The sequence below is a fragment of the Myiozetetes cayanensis genome, unplaced genomic scaffold, assembly GCF_022539395.1.
Source record: "Myiozetetes cayanensis isolate MyiCay16 unplaced genomic scaffold, myiCay2020 scf23, whole genome shotgun sequence".
In the NCBI taxonomy this organism is placed as follows: Eukaryota; Metazoa; Chordata; class Aves; order Passeriformes; family Tyrannidae; genus Myiozetetes; species Myiozetetes cayanensis.
Window position 1 is genome coordinate 6,730,336 of NW_026087445.1, and position 20,992 is coordinate 6,751,327.

The 20,992-nt window shown below is 44.5% G+C and overlaps 1 protein-coding gene across 1 annotated transcript in view; it reads right to left on the minus strand.

Moving 5' to 3' along the window:
• Nucleotides 1-472: 472 nt before the first annotated feature.
• AK8 (adenylate kinase 8) overlaps nt 473-20,992 on the minus strand; it is a 63,889-nt gene continuing 43,369 nt past the window's right edge. Inside the window, 2 exon segments of the mRNA XM_050320330.1 lie at nt 473-1,060; nt 2,672-2,752. Of these exon segments, the coding sequence (XP_050176287.1) occupies nt 814-1,060; nt 2,672-2,752 (328 nt within the window). The 3' untranslated portion in view covers nt 473-813.

Genomic DNA, 20,992 nt, shown 5'->3' on the forward strand with positions numbered 1-20,992 from the left:
AGTCAGAGCAGAAATCCTGGGCACCAACCTGCCCTGGCACAGCCCAGTCAGGGCAGCTACAGATTTGGAGCTGGGCTTCCCCCAGCAACACAGAATTAGTAACTTCTCTGCTCCTGCAGCTCGTTATGTCCTTGATCGGGATCTGAAAGTGATGAACCTGCAGTCACTTTCCTGAGGCTCTGGAGATCTTTTCCAGCTGTTCTGAGTCTTCCTGCCCAGCAGAACAGGCTGACAGGGATGGCTGGTGCATCTGCAGAGGGTTTTATCAGCGTTTTTTTTTAAGCAATCTGAGTTGACAAGGGAGTAAAAACCTCTGCACCCTGACCTGCACACTGTGCTGTGTTTGGGGACAGTTCACTGCAGAGCTGGGAGCTTTGCTTTCCTCATTCTTTAGTGATTGCTGGCAGCAGCCTGGGACAGAGCAGTGCCTGTGTGGGTTTAGTGGAGAACAGTGGGTGAATTAAGACACAAACACGTCTAACAGCTTTAATACTCCAAATTGGCTTCGTTGGTATTACACAGTTAAGACGAAACTACTACTCAGAAAGAGAAAAAGATATTTGAATTAAACAGGACTTCCCTCACCACGGTGCTTCCTACTTTGCATCATGAAGCAAAAGCCAAAAAAATTTCCTCTACAGCCCAGTTTCTTACTCTCTGTACATCGCTCAGCCTTGGTGAGCTCCAAATTTAACACAGCTTGGCTGACTTCCTCTTCCCCTGTGATACCCTGCCACTGCAGCAACCTGCACAACTGCAAATATGACAGGGAAAAACTTTCAAATCAACTCTTCCAGCCACCGTCCTTTTTAATTACAAATGTCTAAATTTCCTACATGGAAGAGGCTTAATGATGCAGCTTTCTATGAACTCAAAGACAGCATAAGGGTCTTGGTCAGCATTGACATAAAAGGCATCTTCATAGAAATCCTCCAGGTCCTTGACATTCCTGTAATAGCTTTCCAGGCGCTTCTCAATATTTTCCTCCTGGTCTCTGGGGTTCTGCCTGAGCCGGGCCTGGATCTCCGGGGTGGGAGCTGGTCTGAAGGTGGTGTGGTATCTGGAGGGGAGAGAGAAATGCCCCTGTGTCAGCCCAGGCTGAGGGCAGAGCAGCCATTTCCTGATACTCTATCACAGTTCCTTGCATGTGCCTCTTTTCTACTTTAGGTTGGGGTTTTAAAACAAAGGACTCAGCAGGACAGAGGGTTCTCATCCTCAAAGTCCTGCCAGGTGACAGCAAAGGAATCCTGAGGGTGTTCCAGCACTGCCAGAGGCTCCCAACAATCTCTAAAAGCTCCTTTGCAATCAGGTGTTTAAATTCCCTGCCATGGGAACCGGTAATTCTAACTGAGGAAATGTCTCCTCTGCCCTGACACAAAACCACTTTATCCCTCTTCCTGTACAGCCAAATTTTCTGAAAGTTTCGGGATAAGAGAAGCAGAGCTTGGGTCTGTGCACAGAGCTGCATTCCAGCTCCAGCTGGTGCTGGATGTGGACACAGAGCCCCTTGCACAGGAGAGTCACTGAGGGCACAGTTGAAGGCCACCCCTCCCCTGCCCTGCAGGGGTGCAGCGTTAACACCGTGCCAAGGATTAGACCCAGCACTGAAAACAATTCAATTCACCAGGAATCTGGGAGGAATAAACCCCAGAGTTTGGAAGAGGAAAGCGTGTTAACTGGAGCAGATACTGAACAGATACTAATCCTGATGATAAGAAAGGCAAAGATGTGTGAATGATTTGCTTCAGCCTGTTCATTTCTGCCGAACAACCACATCGCTCATTACTAGAGCAAAGAGAGCAGTTACAGCAAATCACTGCTGCTGTCACAAGTTAATGCTGCACCTCGAGTGAGATGTCTGAATAATCAGCTCTCACTTCGGGACAAATCCACTATTTATGGCCTTAATCTTTGAGGGCTCAGTATTTGTCTTTGATGCAATAGGATTCGACCTTTAGAAAAGTAAAATAGTGGTTTGAAAATTTAAGTGTGGGGAATCATAAAAACAGACCACAATTGTAAATGCACACCAACTCCAGCAGGTATTTAGGAGGATAAATTTGTTACTTGTTCTCCAAAAAGCAAGGGGGGAGAAGGCAGTAAAGCTGAAGGTCATTGGTAAGACAAGGGGGTGTGATGCCAGTGAGATGAACTGCCACGTTGGAGAGCCCAACCTTCCAGTGACTCAGTGGCTCCAACGAGTTTGCTCTACTGAGCAGGAGATGTATTAATACCTCCCACCAGACAGGACCATCACAGGAGCCTGGGGAAGTAAAATGCAGCAAGTTTTCCATTTTCCCCAGCTGGGAAGCCTTCAAAATTCCCACGGGAATGTCTGAAAACCATCTGCATTTAGGTTTGGTTTCAGCCATCTTCCCTCAGCATTATGTTACCAACCAATTCAGTTACCATTAAAATGTCAAACCTGAGCTATTTGCTCCTGTAGGTTTTAAATCCTGCAGGCTCCAGGATGTAAAATGCCCTGTTCTGGGGAGCAGCAGGAGGGTGGGCTGGTGCTCCAAGAGCTATGAAAGTTTTACCTTGCCTTTTAAGGAATCCCTAAGCAAGAGTACAGCATTCCTGAGTTCCTGAGATTTCTGTGAAGTCTACCTGGTGCTTTCATCTCCCTGGCAGTCTTGACAAATGTTAAACACAAGGCAGGAGTGCAAACCTTTGCCCAGTGACGGGGTCCGTCCTCCGCTGGGACAGTCGCTCCATGACGGACTCGTAGGGCAGATTAAAGAAAAATACCCTATGGAGAAGGTAACAGTGAAGTGCATTAACACCCCAAGAACATCACCTGTGACCTTCAGAACACGAGTTAATGTTTATCCAAATGAAGAGCACGCTCAAGCACGGCAGTGACAGCAGCACCCAAACCTGCAGCGTCACCCACATGAGCTCAGGCACAGCATCTCTCCTCTGCTGCTTTGTCCTCACAGCTTTTTGGTCTCCAGGTCAGCCAAACAGAAGTTCTCTGGCACACAGACTGTGTGTGCTGTGTGCACTGCCAGGGCAACACTGGGGATAGACACTAGGGAGGGAATTCCAGCTGGAGTCTCTCTCAGGGTCCATCACAGCCTGCTCACCAGCCAGCACTTACCTCTGAATTTCTCTGGATCCAGCTTCTCGACCCAGATAGCAACTACAGTCACAATAACATGCTGCAAAAGGCAAATTCAAAATGTCTACTGTTCCTGTCCAGGACAGAAAAAGGGCTTGTCTGCCAGCATTATGGATTCCTCCCTAAAACCAGCACTGCACTACTCGGTGCCCACGACAGGGATTTTCCTCTTGCTGTTTTAGTCCACTTCCACTTCTTTTGTCCTTGTCTCCCCACAGTGGGAGTCCTTTGGGCTCCCACTCCTGTCCTGCATCCTTGAAAGGAGGATGAGGACATGACCCATGGCACATGCTGCTGGTGACAATTCCCTGTCCCTCAGGGAGCAGTGCCAGGCTCAGGGAGCAGCCCTGCTGGTGACAGCGCTGGAAGCAAACGTTAAAGCTTCATTTTAAGACCAAAACCTGCAATTCCCACTGAGTCTGAACAAGAGAGGGTTGCTCAGCACCTTAAAGGCTCAGCCCCTCAGTGCCAGTGGTGAGGGTTCCACACCAGGAACAGCTTTTTCACTAGAGGATGGAGCTGGACTTGCCAACTCATTTCTTACAGGTGACACAAAAGCCCGACTGGGATGCAGACCCCGAAGACAAATCTACCACTCCTGAGCCCAGACACACCACCCTGTGCATATAAACTGTTGTGCCCATCTCACACCAGCTCCCCCTTGGCACTTTGGTTCATTATAATGGTCCTGTTGATTTTATGTTCACGTTCAAAAGCTCTTCAGCAGAAAATTCCTGATAAACTGCTGAGCCTGAGCAGAGCTGAGTCCCCCATCCCCCAGCTGCTGCAGACTAAAGCAGATCAGCACAAAGATCACATTCAACAATTAATTCAACCAAAATAAAAAATGAGGCTTCCTTTGAACCTATGAAAACGGGTTTTTACCAAGAGAGCACGACCTGAAGGCTGCAAATACATCTCCCTTTCTAATGCACCTTCTCCTGCTGCTGCCTTCAAGGCCAGGCTTCCTGTTTTCATTTTTGTCTGCCTCTCACAGGAGATACTGCGTGCTTTAGACATTCACCAAAGGAACATTTTACACTGACTGGGTGGGATCAGACCAGATGAAAGGCTGAGCTTTACCTTGGCGTGCACGTAGCAGATTACGAGAATCCTTTGTAGGATTTAAAGTTATGAAAATCATCTCTCTTTTCAAATGTTTACAGATAATGACTTCTATTCACACTGTGGTAACAAAATAACAGCCAGGAATAAAACATTCAAGATCTTGGAGATTCCAAAGACAGGGAAAGAACAACAGTTTCAACACTCTTTTATCCCTTACACTCTTAACATTTTGTTTTTCTTTGTTTCTGTTGCCCAACAATGGCACAAAAACGTGATTGTCAGAGTAGGTAACATCTGATGATGTGTCTCAAGATGAATATTCTAGTAGAGAGGAACAACATTTATACAGTCATGATAATTGATACGGCTTCCTATTATATTCTCAAATAAACAAACCCACTAAAGGATTATAACCTGGCATATCAAGCAAGCTTGTCGTAATTCATAGTTACTAACACAAAAAAGTATTATGGTATTTGAAACAGAAGAGCCTAAAAAACTCCCACTTAAAAAGCTACCAACAAAATGAACTCTGAAAGCCTTGTCTGAGATTCCCTTCCTTTTTAAACAAGATGCTGCTTATTATCCAGCCTGGTGTCACCATTAAAGAAGAGTGCAGGGAAGATGTGGGAGGGTACAGACATCCCTGCTAATATGGATTTTTTTTTTCCCCCCACATCCACTCTATAACAACACACACAGAATATGCTGCTCAACAGCACAAACTCCCAATCCAAGGGTCCTTCCAGGGGAAGGTGGGATGCCTTACCCTGCCATTCCACACATCTCCTGCAGATAAGAGGAAACAACACTCCCCAGGGCTGTCAGTTTAAAATCGTTCAGAAGCAGGAAAAAAAAGATGAAGGGGAAAACCACTGACAGAACTACAGTCTAGACTTAAAATACTTCCAATTAGAAAGCTTTATTACCATTTTGAAGGAGACACATACCCCACACAGTCTATTATGCAGCCCCAGGAGGTTTACTCACATGAGTAAAGCCTATTTACATGTGTGCACTCTGTGCAGCCTTAGCCTGGGCTGTGTGATACAACTCCTGCAGCTCCTCGAGGTATTTCTGAGCAACATTTCACCTCTGTCCCTCCCTCAGCCTGCTGTGACTCTGATCACATAACAAACCTGACCCTCCAGCTGTCCAGGTATAATATAGTAATAATAAGACAGAGAGCTGCACCCATGACCTTGATCCAGCAGTAACTGCAACAACTCCCTGCAAGCACTGGCTTCATCTCCAAGCAGAGCTTGGCCCCCTTTCACACACCAAGTGTGATTTTTTTTTTTCCCATAAATGCCTCCTCTGTAAAGCTCACTTTAGGAATCAGCCAGGCTTTGTATGTTGTAATGTGTCACAACTTCTATCAAGGGGAAATATGAAACAGATGTCATCAGAACTGGTAGACAGGGAGGCGAGGAAACACAACTCATATCAAAGTACACCACATTATCCTGCTGGATTAGCATCCAGCACAGCTCCCCTCCCAGGGCTCTTAGTTCAGCTCCAACAGGTGAGTGGTGTCAGTCAGCACCAGGTGAGGTGCTCCAGGAACCCTCACTCCTGTGTCACAGGCTTGGCATCCACCCACGGGCAACCAAAAATCACTGGCACCCAGTTACAGATTGGTGTTCCCAGTTACAGACTGGTGCTCCCAGTTACAGACTGGTGTTCCCAGTTACAGACTGGTGCTCTGTGGGGTAGAACTGGGTGGAACCTCCCAGGTCTCTGAGGACAAACATCCCCCTGACTCCCACTGAGTGGCAACACTGCTGCTGGATGCAGGAGGGATTCACAGGCACAGCTCTGTCCCTTCTCCTTTGTTCCATCTCCCGGGAGAGGGTCCAGCCCTCTCAGGTTGCACTGATAACAAAACCATTAACACAAATATTAAAAGGCAAAAGGAGTGTCAGAATCCTGCCTCTTCCTCACTGTACTTGACATCACTTCTCTGATCTCTTGCAGCTCCCAGACACACCAGAGATTAAATTCCAGCAAATCAATAATGTTGATGACACCTTCGCTGTGTACCCAGTCAAATGAGAGCTGCTTGCCTTTGGATGACGATGGAATGTGTTCCAGCTCTAACAGCTGGAATATAACATTGTTTTCCTACCAGCCATCTGGCATTCCAAAGGGGTATTCCAGTCGCTTCTGGCTACTTGGACAGCATCATCTAAGATCCTGGAGATCACCAGGGCATCCTGACGGCCTCCCTTGTCAAAGGGAGAGAGGAGAAGGTGAGGCAGAGGTGGCAGAAGTGCTAATTCACAGCTGACTGTGAGGCAGCATTTTTGGAAAAATGTGTCACAACCACACAATAAGTGAAGGAAGGGGTTTTTTTGACCTACACAACAGCATTCAGCTAATCCTGAGCTGCATTTGTTCCAGATGGCAGCCAACCCAGTTAATCCAAGTTATTAACAACTGGCAGTGCTCAGAGCTGTCCTCAGAAGAGTTTATTTGGTGGTGACTTTCCTGTTTTCTGGGTATAATGTCCCCACTTAAAGTACCTGTAATGGAAAAATGATGAGTGTTGCCATGAGACCAGCAAGTGCTGTGTGCCTGAATCCTGGAATCCCTGTGCTGGGGAATAAGGAACACTCCTCCTGCTATGGACAGTCCCTTTCCAGGATGGCTCCACTGCCCTTCCATCCAGCTGCTTTCACATCTCCAGAGAACTGAGGCTCTGCCACAGCCTTGCACCCCTGTAGGTCCTGTCATTTAAGCACAGCTGTTCTATGAGGCTGACCTGGATGGATCCAGATGTTGACTCTTCTAGACCTGAGCTATTTTCTTAGGTCAGCTTCTCATCCTTGGCATCTCCCAGCACCTGGAGTAGCTCTGGATGGACATTGGAGGAGTGGAGCCCAAAGCCAAGCCCTTTGTAGAAAACTGTTGTTGTGAAATGAGACCCATACCATTAAATCCAATCGAATTCATACTTTGTTTTCATTTAAGGATGTAAAGACAACACAACATGATACCTGAGACAGGATCCTGACTCCCCAGCTGGCTTTTAAAAACAGAGACTACTGACTTGCTTGTGGCTACACCAGGGCCCAGATGAAACCTTGCAAATAAAGTTAGGACGCTGAACTTAAAATAAAAATACCACACCAACCACCACTGGGCCACTTTTAAATGGAGCACTTAAACTTTTGATTTGAAACTGCAACTTTGAAAATAGTAAGCTGTTAATCTTTCCCATATTTTCTTGACTCCTGTACATCTTCCCTGTCTCAGGCAGGTACCAGCTGCCACATTCCCATTCTTCACGCTCTGCACTCTGCAAAAAAAAAAAAGAAAAAAAAAAAAAGAGGCCCCTGCTGGCCAATTCTTGTTTAAAATTGTGCATAATTGATAGTGGCAAATCTACCCCAGCTGTGTCTAAAACCTCTCCAGGGGCAAGAAAAACACTCTCTGTGACTGTCATTAACTACTAAATTAGCAAGTGCTCCTGGCAGTTTACAACGTACCACATCAGTCTGCTTTAAAAAAAAACAAAACCAACAAGAATGTGAAGATCAGATGCTTTGTGTGATCTCAAAGTTACAGCAAACTTTGGGGCCAGAACTTTGACAGAACTCCAGCTAAGCCAGAGTAAAAGAGAACAGGAGAGTGGAAGAAAGAGAGGAAGGAACACAAAGTTACTTTCTTTCCCAGGCAGACAAATAGAAAAAAATATCAAATTCAAGGCTAGAAACTTGTGCCTTTCATAAGGCACAGAACATCTTACTCCATATGGAGATGTCAACAGTGTCACCTGATGCTATGGCACAATTCCCCCTGGAAAATAACTCTCCTGGAGGACTCGGTTCTGGCAATGCAACAGCTACAATTGTTGTAATTGAAATACAAAGCTGAGAAAGAGATGAGGCTGTTGGAATGTATGGATCCACAAATGCATGGAAAACCTTGGGGGACATCATGGACTGAACTGGCAGAGTGACAAGAACCATCTCTAGGAACTGTCCTGGATTTGGCTCAACTGTGAGACCCCTCGGTAAACCTGACCATGGTTTTTTTGGTGTTACAAGTTTCCAAAATGTATAAAACTGCACAAACTTGTGGATTATACAAGGACCACAGCCAGACAGGAGAGGGATGGCAGGCTTGGTCAAGGTACCAAAACAGTTTGCACTGCAAAAAGGTCTTTTCCTTGGGAAGCACCACTGAACGATCCCAGCAATATGGCAAACCAACTCAGTGTTCCAAGCTGACAGCTACAGATAAGTTTAGATTTGAATCCAAGTGCCTGATCCCAGCCACAACCCAGCCCATCTTGTGTTTATTAACTTTCTAGCCATAGCTATTGACTTGGATCAATCAGTTCCCCTCAAGAATGTTCCCTTCCCTGGAGCACAAAGACACCTTGAACCTGAAACCTTGGCTAAGCCTCTTCTCAAGCACTTTGGCTCAGTCACAGGATCCTGTTTCCACAATGACATTCTGCATTCCCAAATCCCCTCTTAAAAATTAAAAACTGGTTACACAGATCCCATCAACCTCTTCCCCAGCCTCGTTCAGGTTTCTCTCAGTGCAGCTCTAAACCAGCTGTTCTGCCCATGGGTAAACAGATTACAAAGGCTCTTCTGAGGCTGCACCACCGACTGGAGATGAATCTCAGTTTCCTCCCTCTCCTAAATACTCCTTCTGCCTGTCTCTGCAATGGATAAAATGATCCTTATCTCTTATTTATGGAAGGAGCTGTTGGGAGGTTTTATTCACTGATTTCTTTCAAATGCTGGAATATCTCCTAATGAAAGATGCTTGAGTCTATTTTGGGAAGTAATTTCACCCTCTAGGTTTCAGCCATGAGGGAAAACACTTTGCCTAAGCACTAAAACACAGGTTAATCAGCACAAGTGTTTTGCTCATCGAGCTCCTATAATGATTCATGGGACAACAAGCTATTTCCAGGCACTGGATCTTTTCAAACGGATGCATTTCTGCCCAATAACTCCAAAAGGCAGCTAAGTGGGACACTATTCCCAGGACGTGGCTCCTGGCCAGGGGAGAGAGATGAACAACATCCTCAGTAGCTGCAGATGTTCCTTCCCTTCACCAGCAGTGCAGAGTAACGACTCCACTGGATGTTTTCCACCAACCAGTTCCATGTGCTGAGCTCCACCAGCCCAGGAGAGGGGTCCCTCCTGTGTCCCACCCCACCAGCAACATCCCAGCCCAGCCCACACGGTGGGAACAGGCACGGGCTGGATTCAAGCTGGGATAAAGCAAAGCAGCTCCATGGGCATCACCTGGATTCACCCCAGCAGGAACCCCAGGCCCTGGGGCAGGCAGAGCCCTTGCAGTGGCCTGCAGAACTCGGGGCTGTGGGAATGTCACACGAGCACAGGGAAAGGCACCCAGAGACAGAGCAGATGTTTTTGTAGGAGTGGCTTCAATGCATTTTTTAAGGTTTTTTTTTTTTTTTTTGAGAAGGCAATATTAACTCTTCCCATCTGTAATAAGTGGCTGGGATGCACTAGTACCTCCATTCAAAACTGCTTTACATTTCTCCCCTCATTTTTATTCTTTGCCTCCTCCTTACTCTCAGCTGTTATTCCAGCATCTTTGCATTCCCCCTGGAGTTCATTCCAGCGGTGCTTTTTGAATCACAGAATAAGATGGCAGCCAGCACTGCTCTGGAGGGTTGTGGATGGCACCATTCCCACCCTGGGCAGGGTTAATCCAACCCCACCTCAGATAATCGACAGCCTCTGCAGCCCCAGAGGCCCCAGGTCAGGAACCTGAACCCCCTTCCCCGAGTGCAGCCGTGTTTCCTCAGATCCCTGCAACCCTCCCCTGCAATAATTAGATGCTGCAAAGCAAACCTGAGTGGAGCAAGAGCTCCAGGGTTAAGAGCCAGCAAACTCATCTCAGAAATGATGCCTTTGCTACCCATCTGCAGCTTCGCTTTGGCACCTCCTGCTCCTGACAAGGAAACCTATACTTTTCTTCCTTATTAAATAAATGGAATCAAATTTATAGTAAATGATACTTAACCCCCACCTCCACCATTTAAACACTAACTTTTGCTGTTAGTAAGATATTTGGGATGTAAAAATAAATAAAAGAACTGACACCAAAAAAATGTATGATTTGGGGGCAAGGGGAGGGAATAAAGGGATGGGTTATAATGTGTCATTTTATATATGTGTCAAAGGAAACCAATTTCATAATAGGGAATAAAAATTCCCTGTTTAAATACTGTCAAATAAATCCTCAAATGTAATAGGGTTCACTTCTGGGGAAAGGAAAACTAAATCTGATTAAATATTAATGTGGCGTAGTATTAATTAAGAGAGAAAAAAGTCCATCAAGAGAACCCCAATATGTTTACTGTGTCCCCAGGAAGCTGGAAAATTTCACAATCAAGTGTGTAAATGTTCTAAAAAAGGGTCCTGAATATTTTATGAATATTTGTCATAAAACAGAAATAATAACCACTGTGCAGAGCTATTAGAATTAATATTTATGCTGCCCGCCATGAAATATTCATGGGGACAGAGAAAGGGGGGCCCGTAAGACAAGAATTAATTTACATTGGGCTTGGTTTACCCGCTGGCTTGATGTTTAAAGACGGCTTGACAAGGCTCCATATGAATCCGTCAGTCACTTGCAGCGGTAGGTGGGGTGAAGGCAGGGGGAGGAGGGGGGGGGAAGCGGGTCCAGGCTGCTGACAGCTCACAGATTGAGTTTCTGACAGCCCTTAAAAAAAAAATCTAAACGGCCCCCCACCTTTTTTTCCTTCTTCCATTGCCCAAGGCGCTCTGTACTGCCACCGTTCATCCGATCTCCCCTTCCATCTGCTGAAATTAAGGAATTAATGAGCGCTATACACTTTACAGCAGGCCCCAGGAATGTTTACTGGTGATTAAATTATAATGCAGCCAGGCTGTATAATTCATGAACCAATTAAAGGAAGTGTTAGTTGATTTGATGGGATGAGGACGTACAAAAAGCATTTAACTAATAGGGAACCGTGGGCTGCCGGTGGCTTTGGCTTTCTCGGATTACGTGGCTAATTGCTCTGCTTTATAGGGCTGTCACAGATAGCCATACATATTTCATTGTTCTCAAATACTTCAATTGTTTGCTTTCGTGTTGCTGCTGTAATATGTAGAAGCCCAGCCAAACTTCAGTGTAGTTAAAGCACTACCCTGCAAAAGCAGGTTGCTCTGGGAGGAGGGAGGGACGAGAGGGGCAGAGGGAGAAGGCTGGCTGACAAAGGAGTAACTTAAAGCCTCAGAGTTAAATGTCACTCAGCAATTACATGATTAAAAGGTGCAACATATGATAGTCTTTTGTTTTACAACTTTTTGGACACTGCTGTTCTATGCTGACTTCAGCGGGGAGAAAATATTGGTCCAGCGGGCTGCTTTTTGGTTTTAATGCTGAGAAGGGAAAGGAGAAGGTGGAGAGGGGAGTATATTTTTAAAAAAATCCAGCAAGGAAGAGCTAGATTGCTGTGGCTATCAAGAATAATACACGGTGTTTCAACTTACATGGTTTGATATTCTAAAATACCGGAGAGATGAAGGGGGCTGATTTCCCATCTGGGAGAACGCTCCGTGTCTAACTCAGAGAGCTGCTGAGTCGTGCCAGCTGCTCATCCCAACAACTGCAGTTTATTACACAAGAAATGGGGGAATTTGCCATTCCTGCAGTTTCACAAGGCACTCCCCCACAGCTGACAGGCCACAGGATTTGATGAAAAGGATTCTCTGGATTTGAAGGGGCCTATCAGTCAAGTTACTCCTGTCCTCAGCCGAAGCAGGCATGTTCTTCCAGCAGTGAAATCCCCCAGCCCACATGCAGAAGTACAAGTATTGCTGAAGAAATTTTTGTGGTTAGGCCCTGAAATCTGTTGAATAAACAACAAGCTGGGTGAATATTCTCTTTCCAATGACCACTGCAGACCTCCAAGGGTCCCTAACAAGGTGTATTGTCACCCACCTGAGGGACTTCGTGATAAATCCTGACACCACCACCCCTCCCCATCTAATTTAGAGCTTTACATTGCAAAGTGTTGAACAAACACCAACTGAATGACTTTCAAGATACACTATTATGTAAAGCTTATAATCTGGTTCATCCCTTTTCTCCCTATCCCTCCAGGATTTGGCTTTGGAAAGCAATCCCTGTGCAGTGCCCTCCACCAGAAAAGCAGAATGTCTCTGCAGGCCAGGGCAGGTGTTTACCAGGGAGGCAAGAGATCTACAGTCAGTGAATATTTACTTTTTTCTAAAAAGCAGAGCAAAGCTAAGTAGCCCCAGAAAGAAGGAGCTGAACATCCCATTTCCCAGGATACCACTCAGATGAGCAGGCTCAGGGTGAGGTTGTCCAGGTGGAGAAACAGGTGGGAAAAAAAACACCTTGAGCTACTAAAGAAAAAAGATTTCTCATATAGAGAAATCTATTTCCCATATAGAGAAATCGATTTCCCATATATTGATAATTTGTGCCAAGCTTCTGGGTTAAGTAGTAGAAAACTGTGGCTTAAGAAATTAATTAATTTAATAGGTAGGCACCAAAATTAGGGGCAATGACACCAGTCACACAGCGGGAAAACTTGTCATTAACCCACTGGGAGGTTGAGTAAAATGGAAATTGGATTGCCTGTTCTAGAAAATAGAAAGGTTAAATTGTCTGGGAGATAAAGTTGATCCTAAACTCTCCTAAGTGGGCAGTGCCTCGGCTCTGAAATCTGATGAGGCAGATAATCATCTGGACAGTTCCACACACGGTTGAAAGCCAACATGTGATTCTGGGAGGCTTTGAATGCTACCATTGTTGGATTAAACACCTCTGCAATTTGGCAAAATCCATTTTGGAACGAGTTTATGACATTCAGCACCCGAGACAGCGACAAAGAGTGTTTGTTAGTAACAAAAAAGTGTGTTTGTGTAGGCAAAGTGAGCTCAGGCACATCCCAGGAGCAGGGAGAGGCAGCAGTGTGGGTCTTGCATGGGGGAGCAGCAGAGGTGAGCCCAGGCTCAGGAATCACTCTGTGCCAGTGATTGCTAAGAGGAAACGTCAGAACTTCCCAATGTCAAGGAATCAGAGGCGCTGCTGAAAGTGTTTTCTTTGTTTCTTTTGAAGTGCCCTGGATATAATCAATCACACAGGAAAAACTCCTATATTTTGGTTCGATGTGGAAAGGGCTATTTGCATTTCAATCTGTCCAACTTATCCTGCCAATAAAAACAGGGAATCATGAAGAAGAGATCAGGCCACTGGAGTGGAAAAACAAGAGATGACATCCTGCAGACCTTTCAGATAAAACAACTCCTTGTTTGTAACATTTCTGTTGACGTCCCAATATTTCTGAATGATTGGGTTTTCAAATGAGATCAGTCAGCATGCAAATGAGGAAACAGGATCAAGACATCTCCCACATCTGATTGGAGAGAGAAATTATCAAAAGACCCTTTTTTCATATCAAATTTCCATCACAAAAGGTCAAACTTTCAACTCCCATTACTTTTGCTAACTGCATTTCACTGTGCCTGCCAGCTCATTGCTGCTGCTGTTTGCAGAGGGAAAAAAGAGAAGTAACAAACGATTCCATCTTCTCCCACATCTGTCACACAGGATGGACAAACATTTTCTAATCTTATTCTATTTTTCTCTACAGCCCTCAAAATCCTTGCAGCCAAAACATCCCTTCCAACCTGATTAGCTATTCCCAGGTTGTTTTTATTTTTCTTACGGGTTCTCTTCAAATTTTCTACCCTCCGGACTGACAGAGCACCAGCTGTGTTGCCAGAATGGTTTGTACCACAGTTTGGCCATTTAAAACACTTTGTGATGTGTGCTTTCCTAAAATATATTTCCTTGGGTGTTGTCTGGCTGGACTGATGCCTAAATACACAAGTAATGGATGTTCCAGGCAAACCAAAGACAAAGAGAGAGCATTTCAAGGATTTCCCTTGAAATCCTCACACAGGTACATTTATTTCCTTGCAGTTCATCCTGGCCACAAGCACTGCCTGGCCTCCTGCAGATTTGGAACATCTGATCACGGCCCAAGATTCCAAGGTTTTGCTCAAAACAGCTCACACAGATTCAGAGGACTCACACCCCTGTGTGCAAGCAGAGGAGCAGCTCAGCCCCCCGAGGGCTTTTCAGGTTTAAAGCTGAATTTTGGGGCAGCAGAGGCAGCAAGTGGGGCAAGCACAAGAAAGCGAATTCATTAGTTAAAAGTGCAGGACTCAACGTATTTGGTGCTACTGGTTCCATAAAAACTCTCCCTCAACATTATTATCATTGCCACATATACAACCCATCCAATCAGCACCTGGAGATTTCTGTTATTCTGCTTTTCTCTGTTGTTCTTATTACTCCACAACTAAATGTTTCACAAAGCCATTTCCTGCAGAAATATTTATGCTCCCAAATGTTTATTGGCCCCTCTATCACAATCGAGCTTTTATGAGCACTCTATACAGAACACTGAATTAAATACATAATTCCTGCTCTCTCAGATCTCACTGCTCTGTTTGTCTATTTTACACAGCCAGGCACTGTGGTGAACTGCAGAACACCTTGGAGAAAATCTAATTTATATGGTAAAGATATTTCTATCCACGCTGATTGTGTGGGCTGGTGATTACAGAAAGCTAATGAGGACGAGGACGAGGGAGGGTTTAAATTCCATTAAAGGCTTTTATTCATTGTGCTGGTTTTCCTGAACAACGTTTTTCAGTGATTTCTACACAGCTGTGGACACCAAGCTCTGAACCATCACAAGCTGAGCTGGAAGGAGATGGGAGGATGCTCCTGGAGTCCCCAGGAAGGGCTGGAGCTGTGCCAGGGCAGGCTCAGGGTGGATCTCAGGGAAAGGTTCTTCCCCCAGAGGGTGGTTGGCACTGAACAGGCTCCCCAGGGCAGTGGGCACAGCCCCAAGGCTGCCAGAGCTCCAGGAGGGTTTGGACAATGCCCTGAGGGACAGGGTGGGATTGTTGGTGTGTCTGTGCAGGGTCAGGAGTTGGATTCCATGATCCCTGTGGGTCCCTTCCAGCTCTGGATATTCTATGGAAGTAGTGGTGGATATATTTTATCTCTAGGTCTCCACTCTTCCCAAGTCTGTTACTAATGAAACACTAATCACCAGCCCTCCTAAACAGACAAAAAGGCATTATCTGAAAGGTTAAAGTCTGTAATGTTTTCTTTTTTTTCCTGGGCAAAGGTTGTCCAAGGATGAACAGGGGATCTTAGTCCCTAGGTAAGGTCTGGAGTTCATGAGATTTATACTGGGCTCTTCAGTGTAGAGGAAAAAAAAAATAAAAGATCTGCTGCATGGAAACTAAATTTGACATTCAGATACATTCAGAACTGAGTGTGGGGCTCTAATGATGAGTAACTGTGTAGTAAGTTATTCAGGCTTGGATTGATTGAACAGGCAACTTTTAAATAGAGAGATTTTTTTCCTCTAAAAGATACTCTAGTTCAAACAAGACTCTGTCTAAATCTGTTATGAATTACAATGTGTTTGGAATTAATCAGACAGAATGTGACATCTAACAAAAAAGAAAAAGATGGATTTTTCTTCTTAGAACTGTTTTAAATAAAGATTCCTGTTCCTTAAAAGGCTTAACCACTTTGCATAACTGTTTGTACCCAGGAATAAACTGAAGGTAAGGGCACTCACCTCCACTTGCAGTTTGCACATATCAGGAAAACGTGGGAAGCTGAATGTTTATAATCATTCTCTCCCTAACACAACACAGAATCCTGCCATAATGAAAAGCACCTTTTACACAATCAAATCCTCTGCTTCTCGCGAGGGCAAAACTTCCAGCTTACATAACAATTAAAGATTTATGGTTCATGCAACCACCCCAACTCCCTGGCACAGACTTTGTTAGAATTAGGCATATTCAGAAATGCTAAACCCCTGCAGCAGGTTTTTTAAGGGTGGGGAGGAACCCAGAGCGGGGTTTTTGTGTCAGCTTCCAGGAACGAGCTCCCAGTGCCATTCCCGTAAATCACCCCGGAATATCCACAGTGATATCACATCTTCCATTAAAAAAAAAAATACTGCAGCTTCTTTCAGAAGCACTGCCACTTGCCATTTCTTTGAGGTAATCAGATAGCTGTTAATTAATAAACCTGTCAGGTGAATCGTCCTGCTCCGGTCATCATTATCCATTCTGTAACAGGATCCTGCTATCAGCACTGCTCTCCACCCCATAGCTTCCAGCTCAATTAACTTAATGCTATGCAAATGAGAGGCTCTCCTCATCATTAGCTTATAGCCCACAAATGTTAATAACATAATTGGGCCTTCAACAGGGTAATTAGACACGATTTCTTCCATTAGTCTTACAAGGCTAATTATTGTTGATAGGAGAGAGGGGATGAGTCCCAGTGCTGCATGCAAAGAGGGGCATCTGGTTAAAGCAAATATAGACAAACCATCAACAAGGTGAAACAACAGTTGAGAGCTCTAGCAGGGTCAGGTAGGGGTGGGGAGGAGGAAGACATCATGAGGAGAAAGTTAGGAACAACTGGAGAAGTTCTCTACAAGGTAGGAACTAAACCCAAACACTCAGCTTGACTCTGCAACTCTCCCGCTCTTAGAACAGGAAAACATCCTGAAACAACAGGATGCTTAATAAATCCTAGGAAGATACTCTCAAACTTTGGCAGACAGGACAATTTGGAAGCTGTACTGATCAAACTGCCCAGGTTTGAAATGCAAATATGCAGCCAGGAGACCTTAAGAACCGAATCTGATCCTCCATCTCCCTGGTCATTATGTCCAACCCTCCCTCCTGCCATCACTGGGGTTGCTGTTTCTCATGGCATCTTTTTTTTTCCCAACAGGTACTTGCTGTAAGAACTAGAGGAGGTTTAGATTGGATGTTAGGAAAATTTCCTTCATGGAAAGGGTGGTCAGGCATTGGAACAGGCTGCCAGGGGAAGTGGTGGAGCCACCACCCCTAGAAGTGCTCAAAAAATGTGTGGATATGGCACTTGAGGACATGGTTTAGTGGTGAACATGGTGGTGGTGCCATGATGGTTGGACTTGATGGTCTTTTCCAACCTTTTTAAGGATTGGAAGGGCCTTTAAGGATTTGGTGATTCTAATTACAGAACTGGAATACACGGAATTCTTTCGTAATCGCAAAGCAAAAATGCATTTTGGCAATTTATTCGTGGAAAGCTAACAAAACCTGGATTCAGCAGAATGGACTGGCAGTAGCATTTTTAACACACAAAAAGAATAAGGCAGCAAGTTTGAGCTGAGATTATATTCTGGCTCGTGGAATGAAACCTTGGGGGTTGTTCCTATGCCAGTTCATCCCGTGCAGCCTCATCCACGGAGATCAGAAATGTACAGCTGGAGACAGAGTTCTGTGAGGAAACTGCACTTTTAAAAGGAGAAAGTAAACTTTCCAAAAATATGGCAAGTTCCCCATGGTCACCATCACTTGGCTTGGACATTTTAGTGTTTTCCTGCAAACCCTGTTAGGGAAAATGTTTGTTAATCTGAAGAGCCCACAGGGCTCAGGGGGTTGAGAAAATACATTATTTCTTTATTTTGTTTCTATTTACTTTAACTTTGGGGCAAGTTCATGGCCAATATGAATCCTTTGATTTCACTGCAAGTCCGTGAGGTGGAACTCTTCCTCTACACCAGGCTTAAAAATCAGTTTAAATTATATTCACAGAAGTAGCAGCATTTACTAGAAGGTGAAATGAAACAATTATTCTTTTAATCTACTGAGCTTTGGTCAGTTCTATGAAGAGAACAGACTGTCCTGTGGCTTGTTCACCCAGTGGGTATCAGTGGGATATTAATCAGCATTTACATCAGAACAAATATTAGACCACAATTCTTTTAAGAATTATTTTTATCACTTGCAAAGCACGGCAGTGTCTTAGTGAGCTCAGAAATACTGCATGTGTTAGAAAAGGATAAATTTAAAAGCCTCTGTGGGACAGATAAAAGCCTTTCACACAATGTATTTAAAGCCTTACAAGGACAGCATTCCATAACAGGGAATTTTGCAAACATAATGAATTTAGGGGCAGAAAATATGATTCTTGCACAGCACAAAACCCCTGGGTCACCACTTACACCAGAGCCAAAGGAAGCCCACTGAAGTGATAGTGATTGATACATTTATGTGACTGCAGGTGATCCAAGGCAATAGAATTAGATCCAGTGCATCTGTCAGACAGAAGGGATCATTCCCACATCTTTCCTGCAGGATAAGCTATGACAGTATTCAGTTCTGCTCTCTTAAATTGCCCTGCACTTACTAAATTTACTTACTCGAAAATTCTGAGCAAATATCTTGTTCCAAGGCAAACAGCAGTAAATCCACCCATGTTTTAATGAAGATTACACTTTCTAATCCTCGTGGTAATGACAAACTAGCCTCCATTCAATATGCAATATTACTTGTCAGTTTTAATCACCCAAGCTGTATTGTATTTGCTACAGACTGATGCACTTGTCTTCCCAGATCTTCAGCCTGGAGAATCCAAGCAAAAGCAGTGTAATGCCTGTTCTGCTGATGGTTTTCAGGGTGGGCCAGTGTTGCCAGCCACACCAGCTCTGAGCAAAGCCTTACTCTGGGATCAGTCTCAGATCCAAAGAGAGGCCACTAAATCAGAGCACAGCTGGCACAATCCTGCCTGAGTTTTTTACTCCAGAAATCCTGAATTCTGGTAATTATGGAGTTCATAAACTGAGTTTTAACCTGTACAGATGTGAGGGTGGCCTTACTACATTTAGTCAGAAGAATATTCAGTCAAATCTTGCTACCACACTGCTGAAGTAAATGGTAAGAGGTTGACATGATGTGAGATGCTGGACAACACTGGCCAGCCCTCCCTTCCCCTCGTGCTTTCTCACACACTAAATGTCTTCATCCCCATTTTTCACACGTAAAACTCTCATCAGTTTTATTTATATGTGTTCTCTTACCCAATGCAAAGTAAATGCATTGGCAAATTAAATCAAAATGCTGCAGCATCTTTATATTTGAAGTTTTTCTCCCTCACTTATTTTTCAGAAGTTTTTCTGGTTCCAGTCAGATCTTGAAACCAAGCATCTTCCTTACAAAAAGCTCCTAAATGCTACAAAATCAGGCTTGCATGTATATGGTTCTTATTTGTGTGTGAACTACTGAGTTAATTAAGGTGAAATGCTGAAAATGACTGCTTTAGACCATGAAGAAATAATCAGAATTGAAAAAGCACATCATATTTTACCCTGAGAGACCAATCAGTGTTACAATTCCACGAAATGCACTGATGGTGCATGACTGTGCAGCCACAGCTTTTTCTTACAGACCCATCTTAGCAAAATTATGTTAAAGTGGCTCTGTAGCAAACAGAGGAGCTGCAGGATGATCCCTGAGGGCCAGAGCTGCAGCACTCACACAGCACCCGCAGCATCCCTGGATCCCACCCGGAGCCAGTCACAGAGAACAAACTGGGAGACCCCGGGGAACCCAGGACCAGAGGGTTCAGTGAGCTCTGGGGGTGCTCTTTGGTGCCCAAAATGTGTGAATAAAAACTTCAGCAAAGTGAGGGTGGAGGGGAAAACCAAGGTTAGATGACTTGGTTAATATTTAAACAACACTTTCATTTCCCTGATTGTTTCATTTCATTCCTTAAACAAAAGTTGTGTCTTAGATGAATGTCCTGAACAGCCCTTGTTGATTTGTAGAGATTAGTACCATGAAGTTGTCATTGTGAACTAGGATTTTAAAAGTCTGGCTCTTCTTTCAGGCAGTCCTCAGATCTCCTCTCAGAACAACACAATTTCCCCTGACACGATGGAAAAGTGAGAGTTTCCAGTGTTCTCCTCAGCTCAGCTTCCTGAGCAATGCAGGAAGGGTTTAAAAGCAAACATGAGAACGTGGCTACAAGGCTCAGTAAAAATCCTCATTTTCTTCTGGGAACTAGAGACAATCTCAAATAATACCCCACAGTAAAGAGTTTTTGTCTGCAGGGACACAAGCCAGAGGTGACTGGGAGCAGGAAGGGCACAGGACTTTTGAGGAGCTGACCAAACTTCTTGGATCTTGCCTCTTTCTGCAGTGTTGCCTGGCTTAGGTAGCACCTTCCAACCTGCAGAGGCAAGTGTTCCAACAGAAAGCTTCCTGTAATGTTGAATTTGACATCAGAATTTTTGGACTCTTCAAGATTCAAATACAACCCAACATCACCTACTCAAAGTCACCTTGATGAAAAACTGCTGCCACTACACAGGCAATCTGGCAGCCAAAGGAGGAGCTGGGAGCTGTGCCTGGAGAGCATGGAGACTTCCCAGTACTTTGGGAGGAAGCACTGAAAGCATTAACAGCAAGACCAGTGCTTTCCCAGTTCGACTGTGTTCCCATGTGGATATAGCAGAGACGTTGCTGTTTTGGTAAATCTTGTCTAAAACTTGCTACCATTGCCAAAAACACGAAAAGCAGCCCAGACTCTGCTGCTTTTACAGAGTTTTCTCTATTCAGTTCAGCACTGAGTTCAGAAAAGCAGCCTTGATACTGGTGGTAACTTCCAAGAAAAATGGTTCCAACATAAGGGCAATCAGGACAGAAAGCCTTCAGGTTTGTTATTTGGTAGAGATAGTTACTGCAAAAAAAACCCCAACACCCTCCTTTCTTTAAGCAGCAAAAAGAATGAAAGGGTTGTGCATGTGGTTTTGGATCCTTAAAAATAACAATAAACCCAAAAATATTTACTTAGAAGTAGAAGCTTTTCTTCTTTCTTTTCCTGGAGGCTTCGGAAGCTTGCTGAGATCAGAGATCT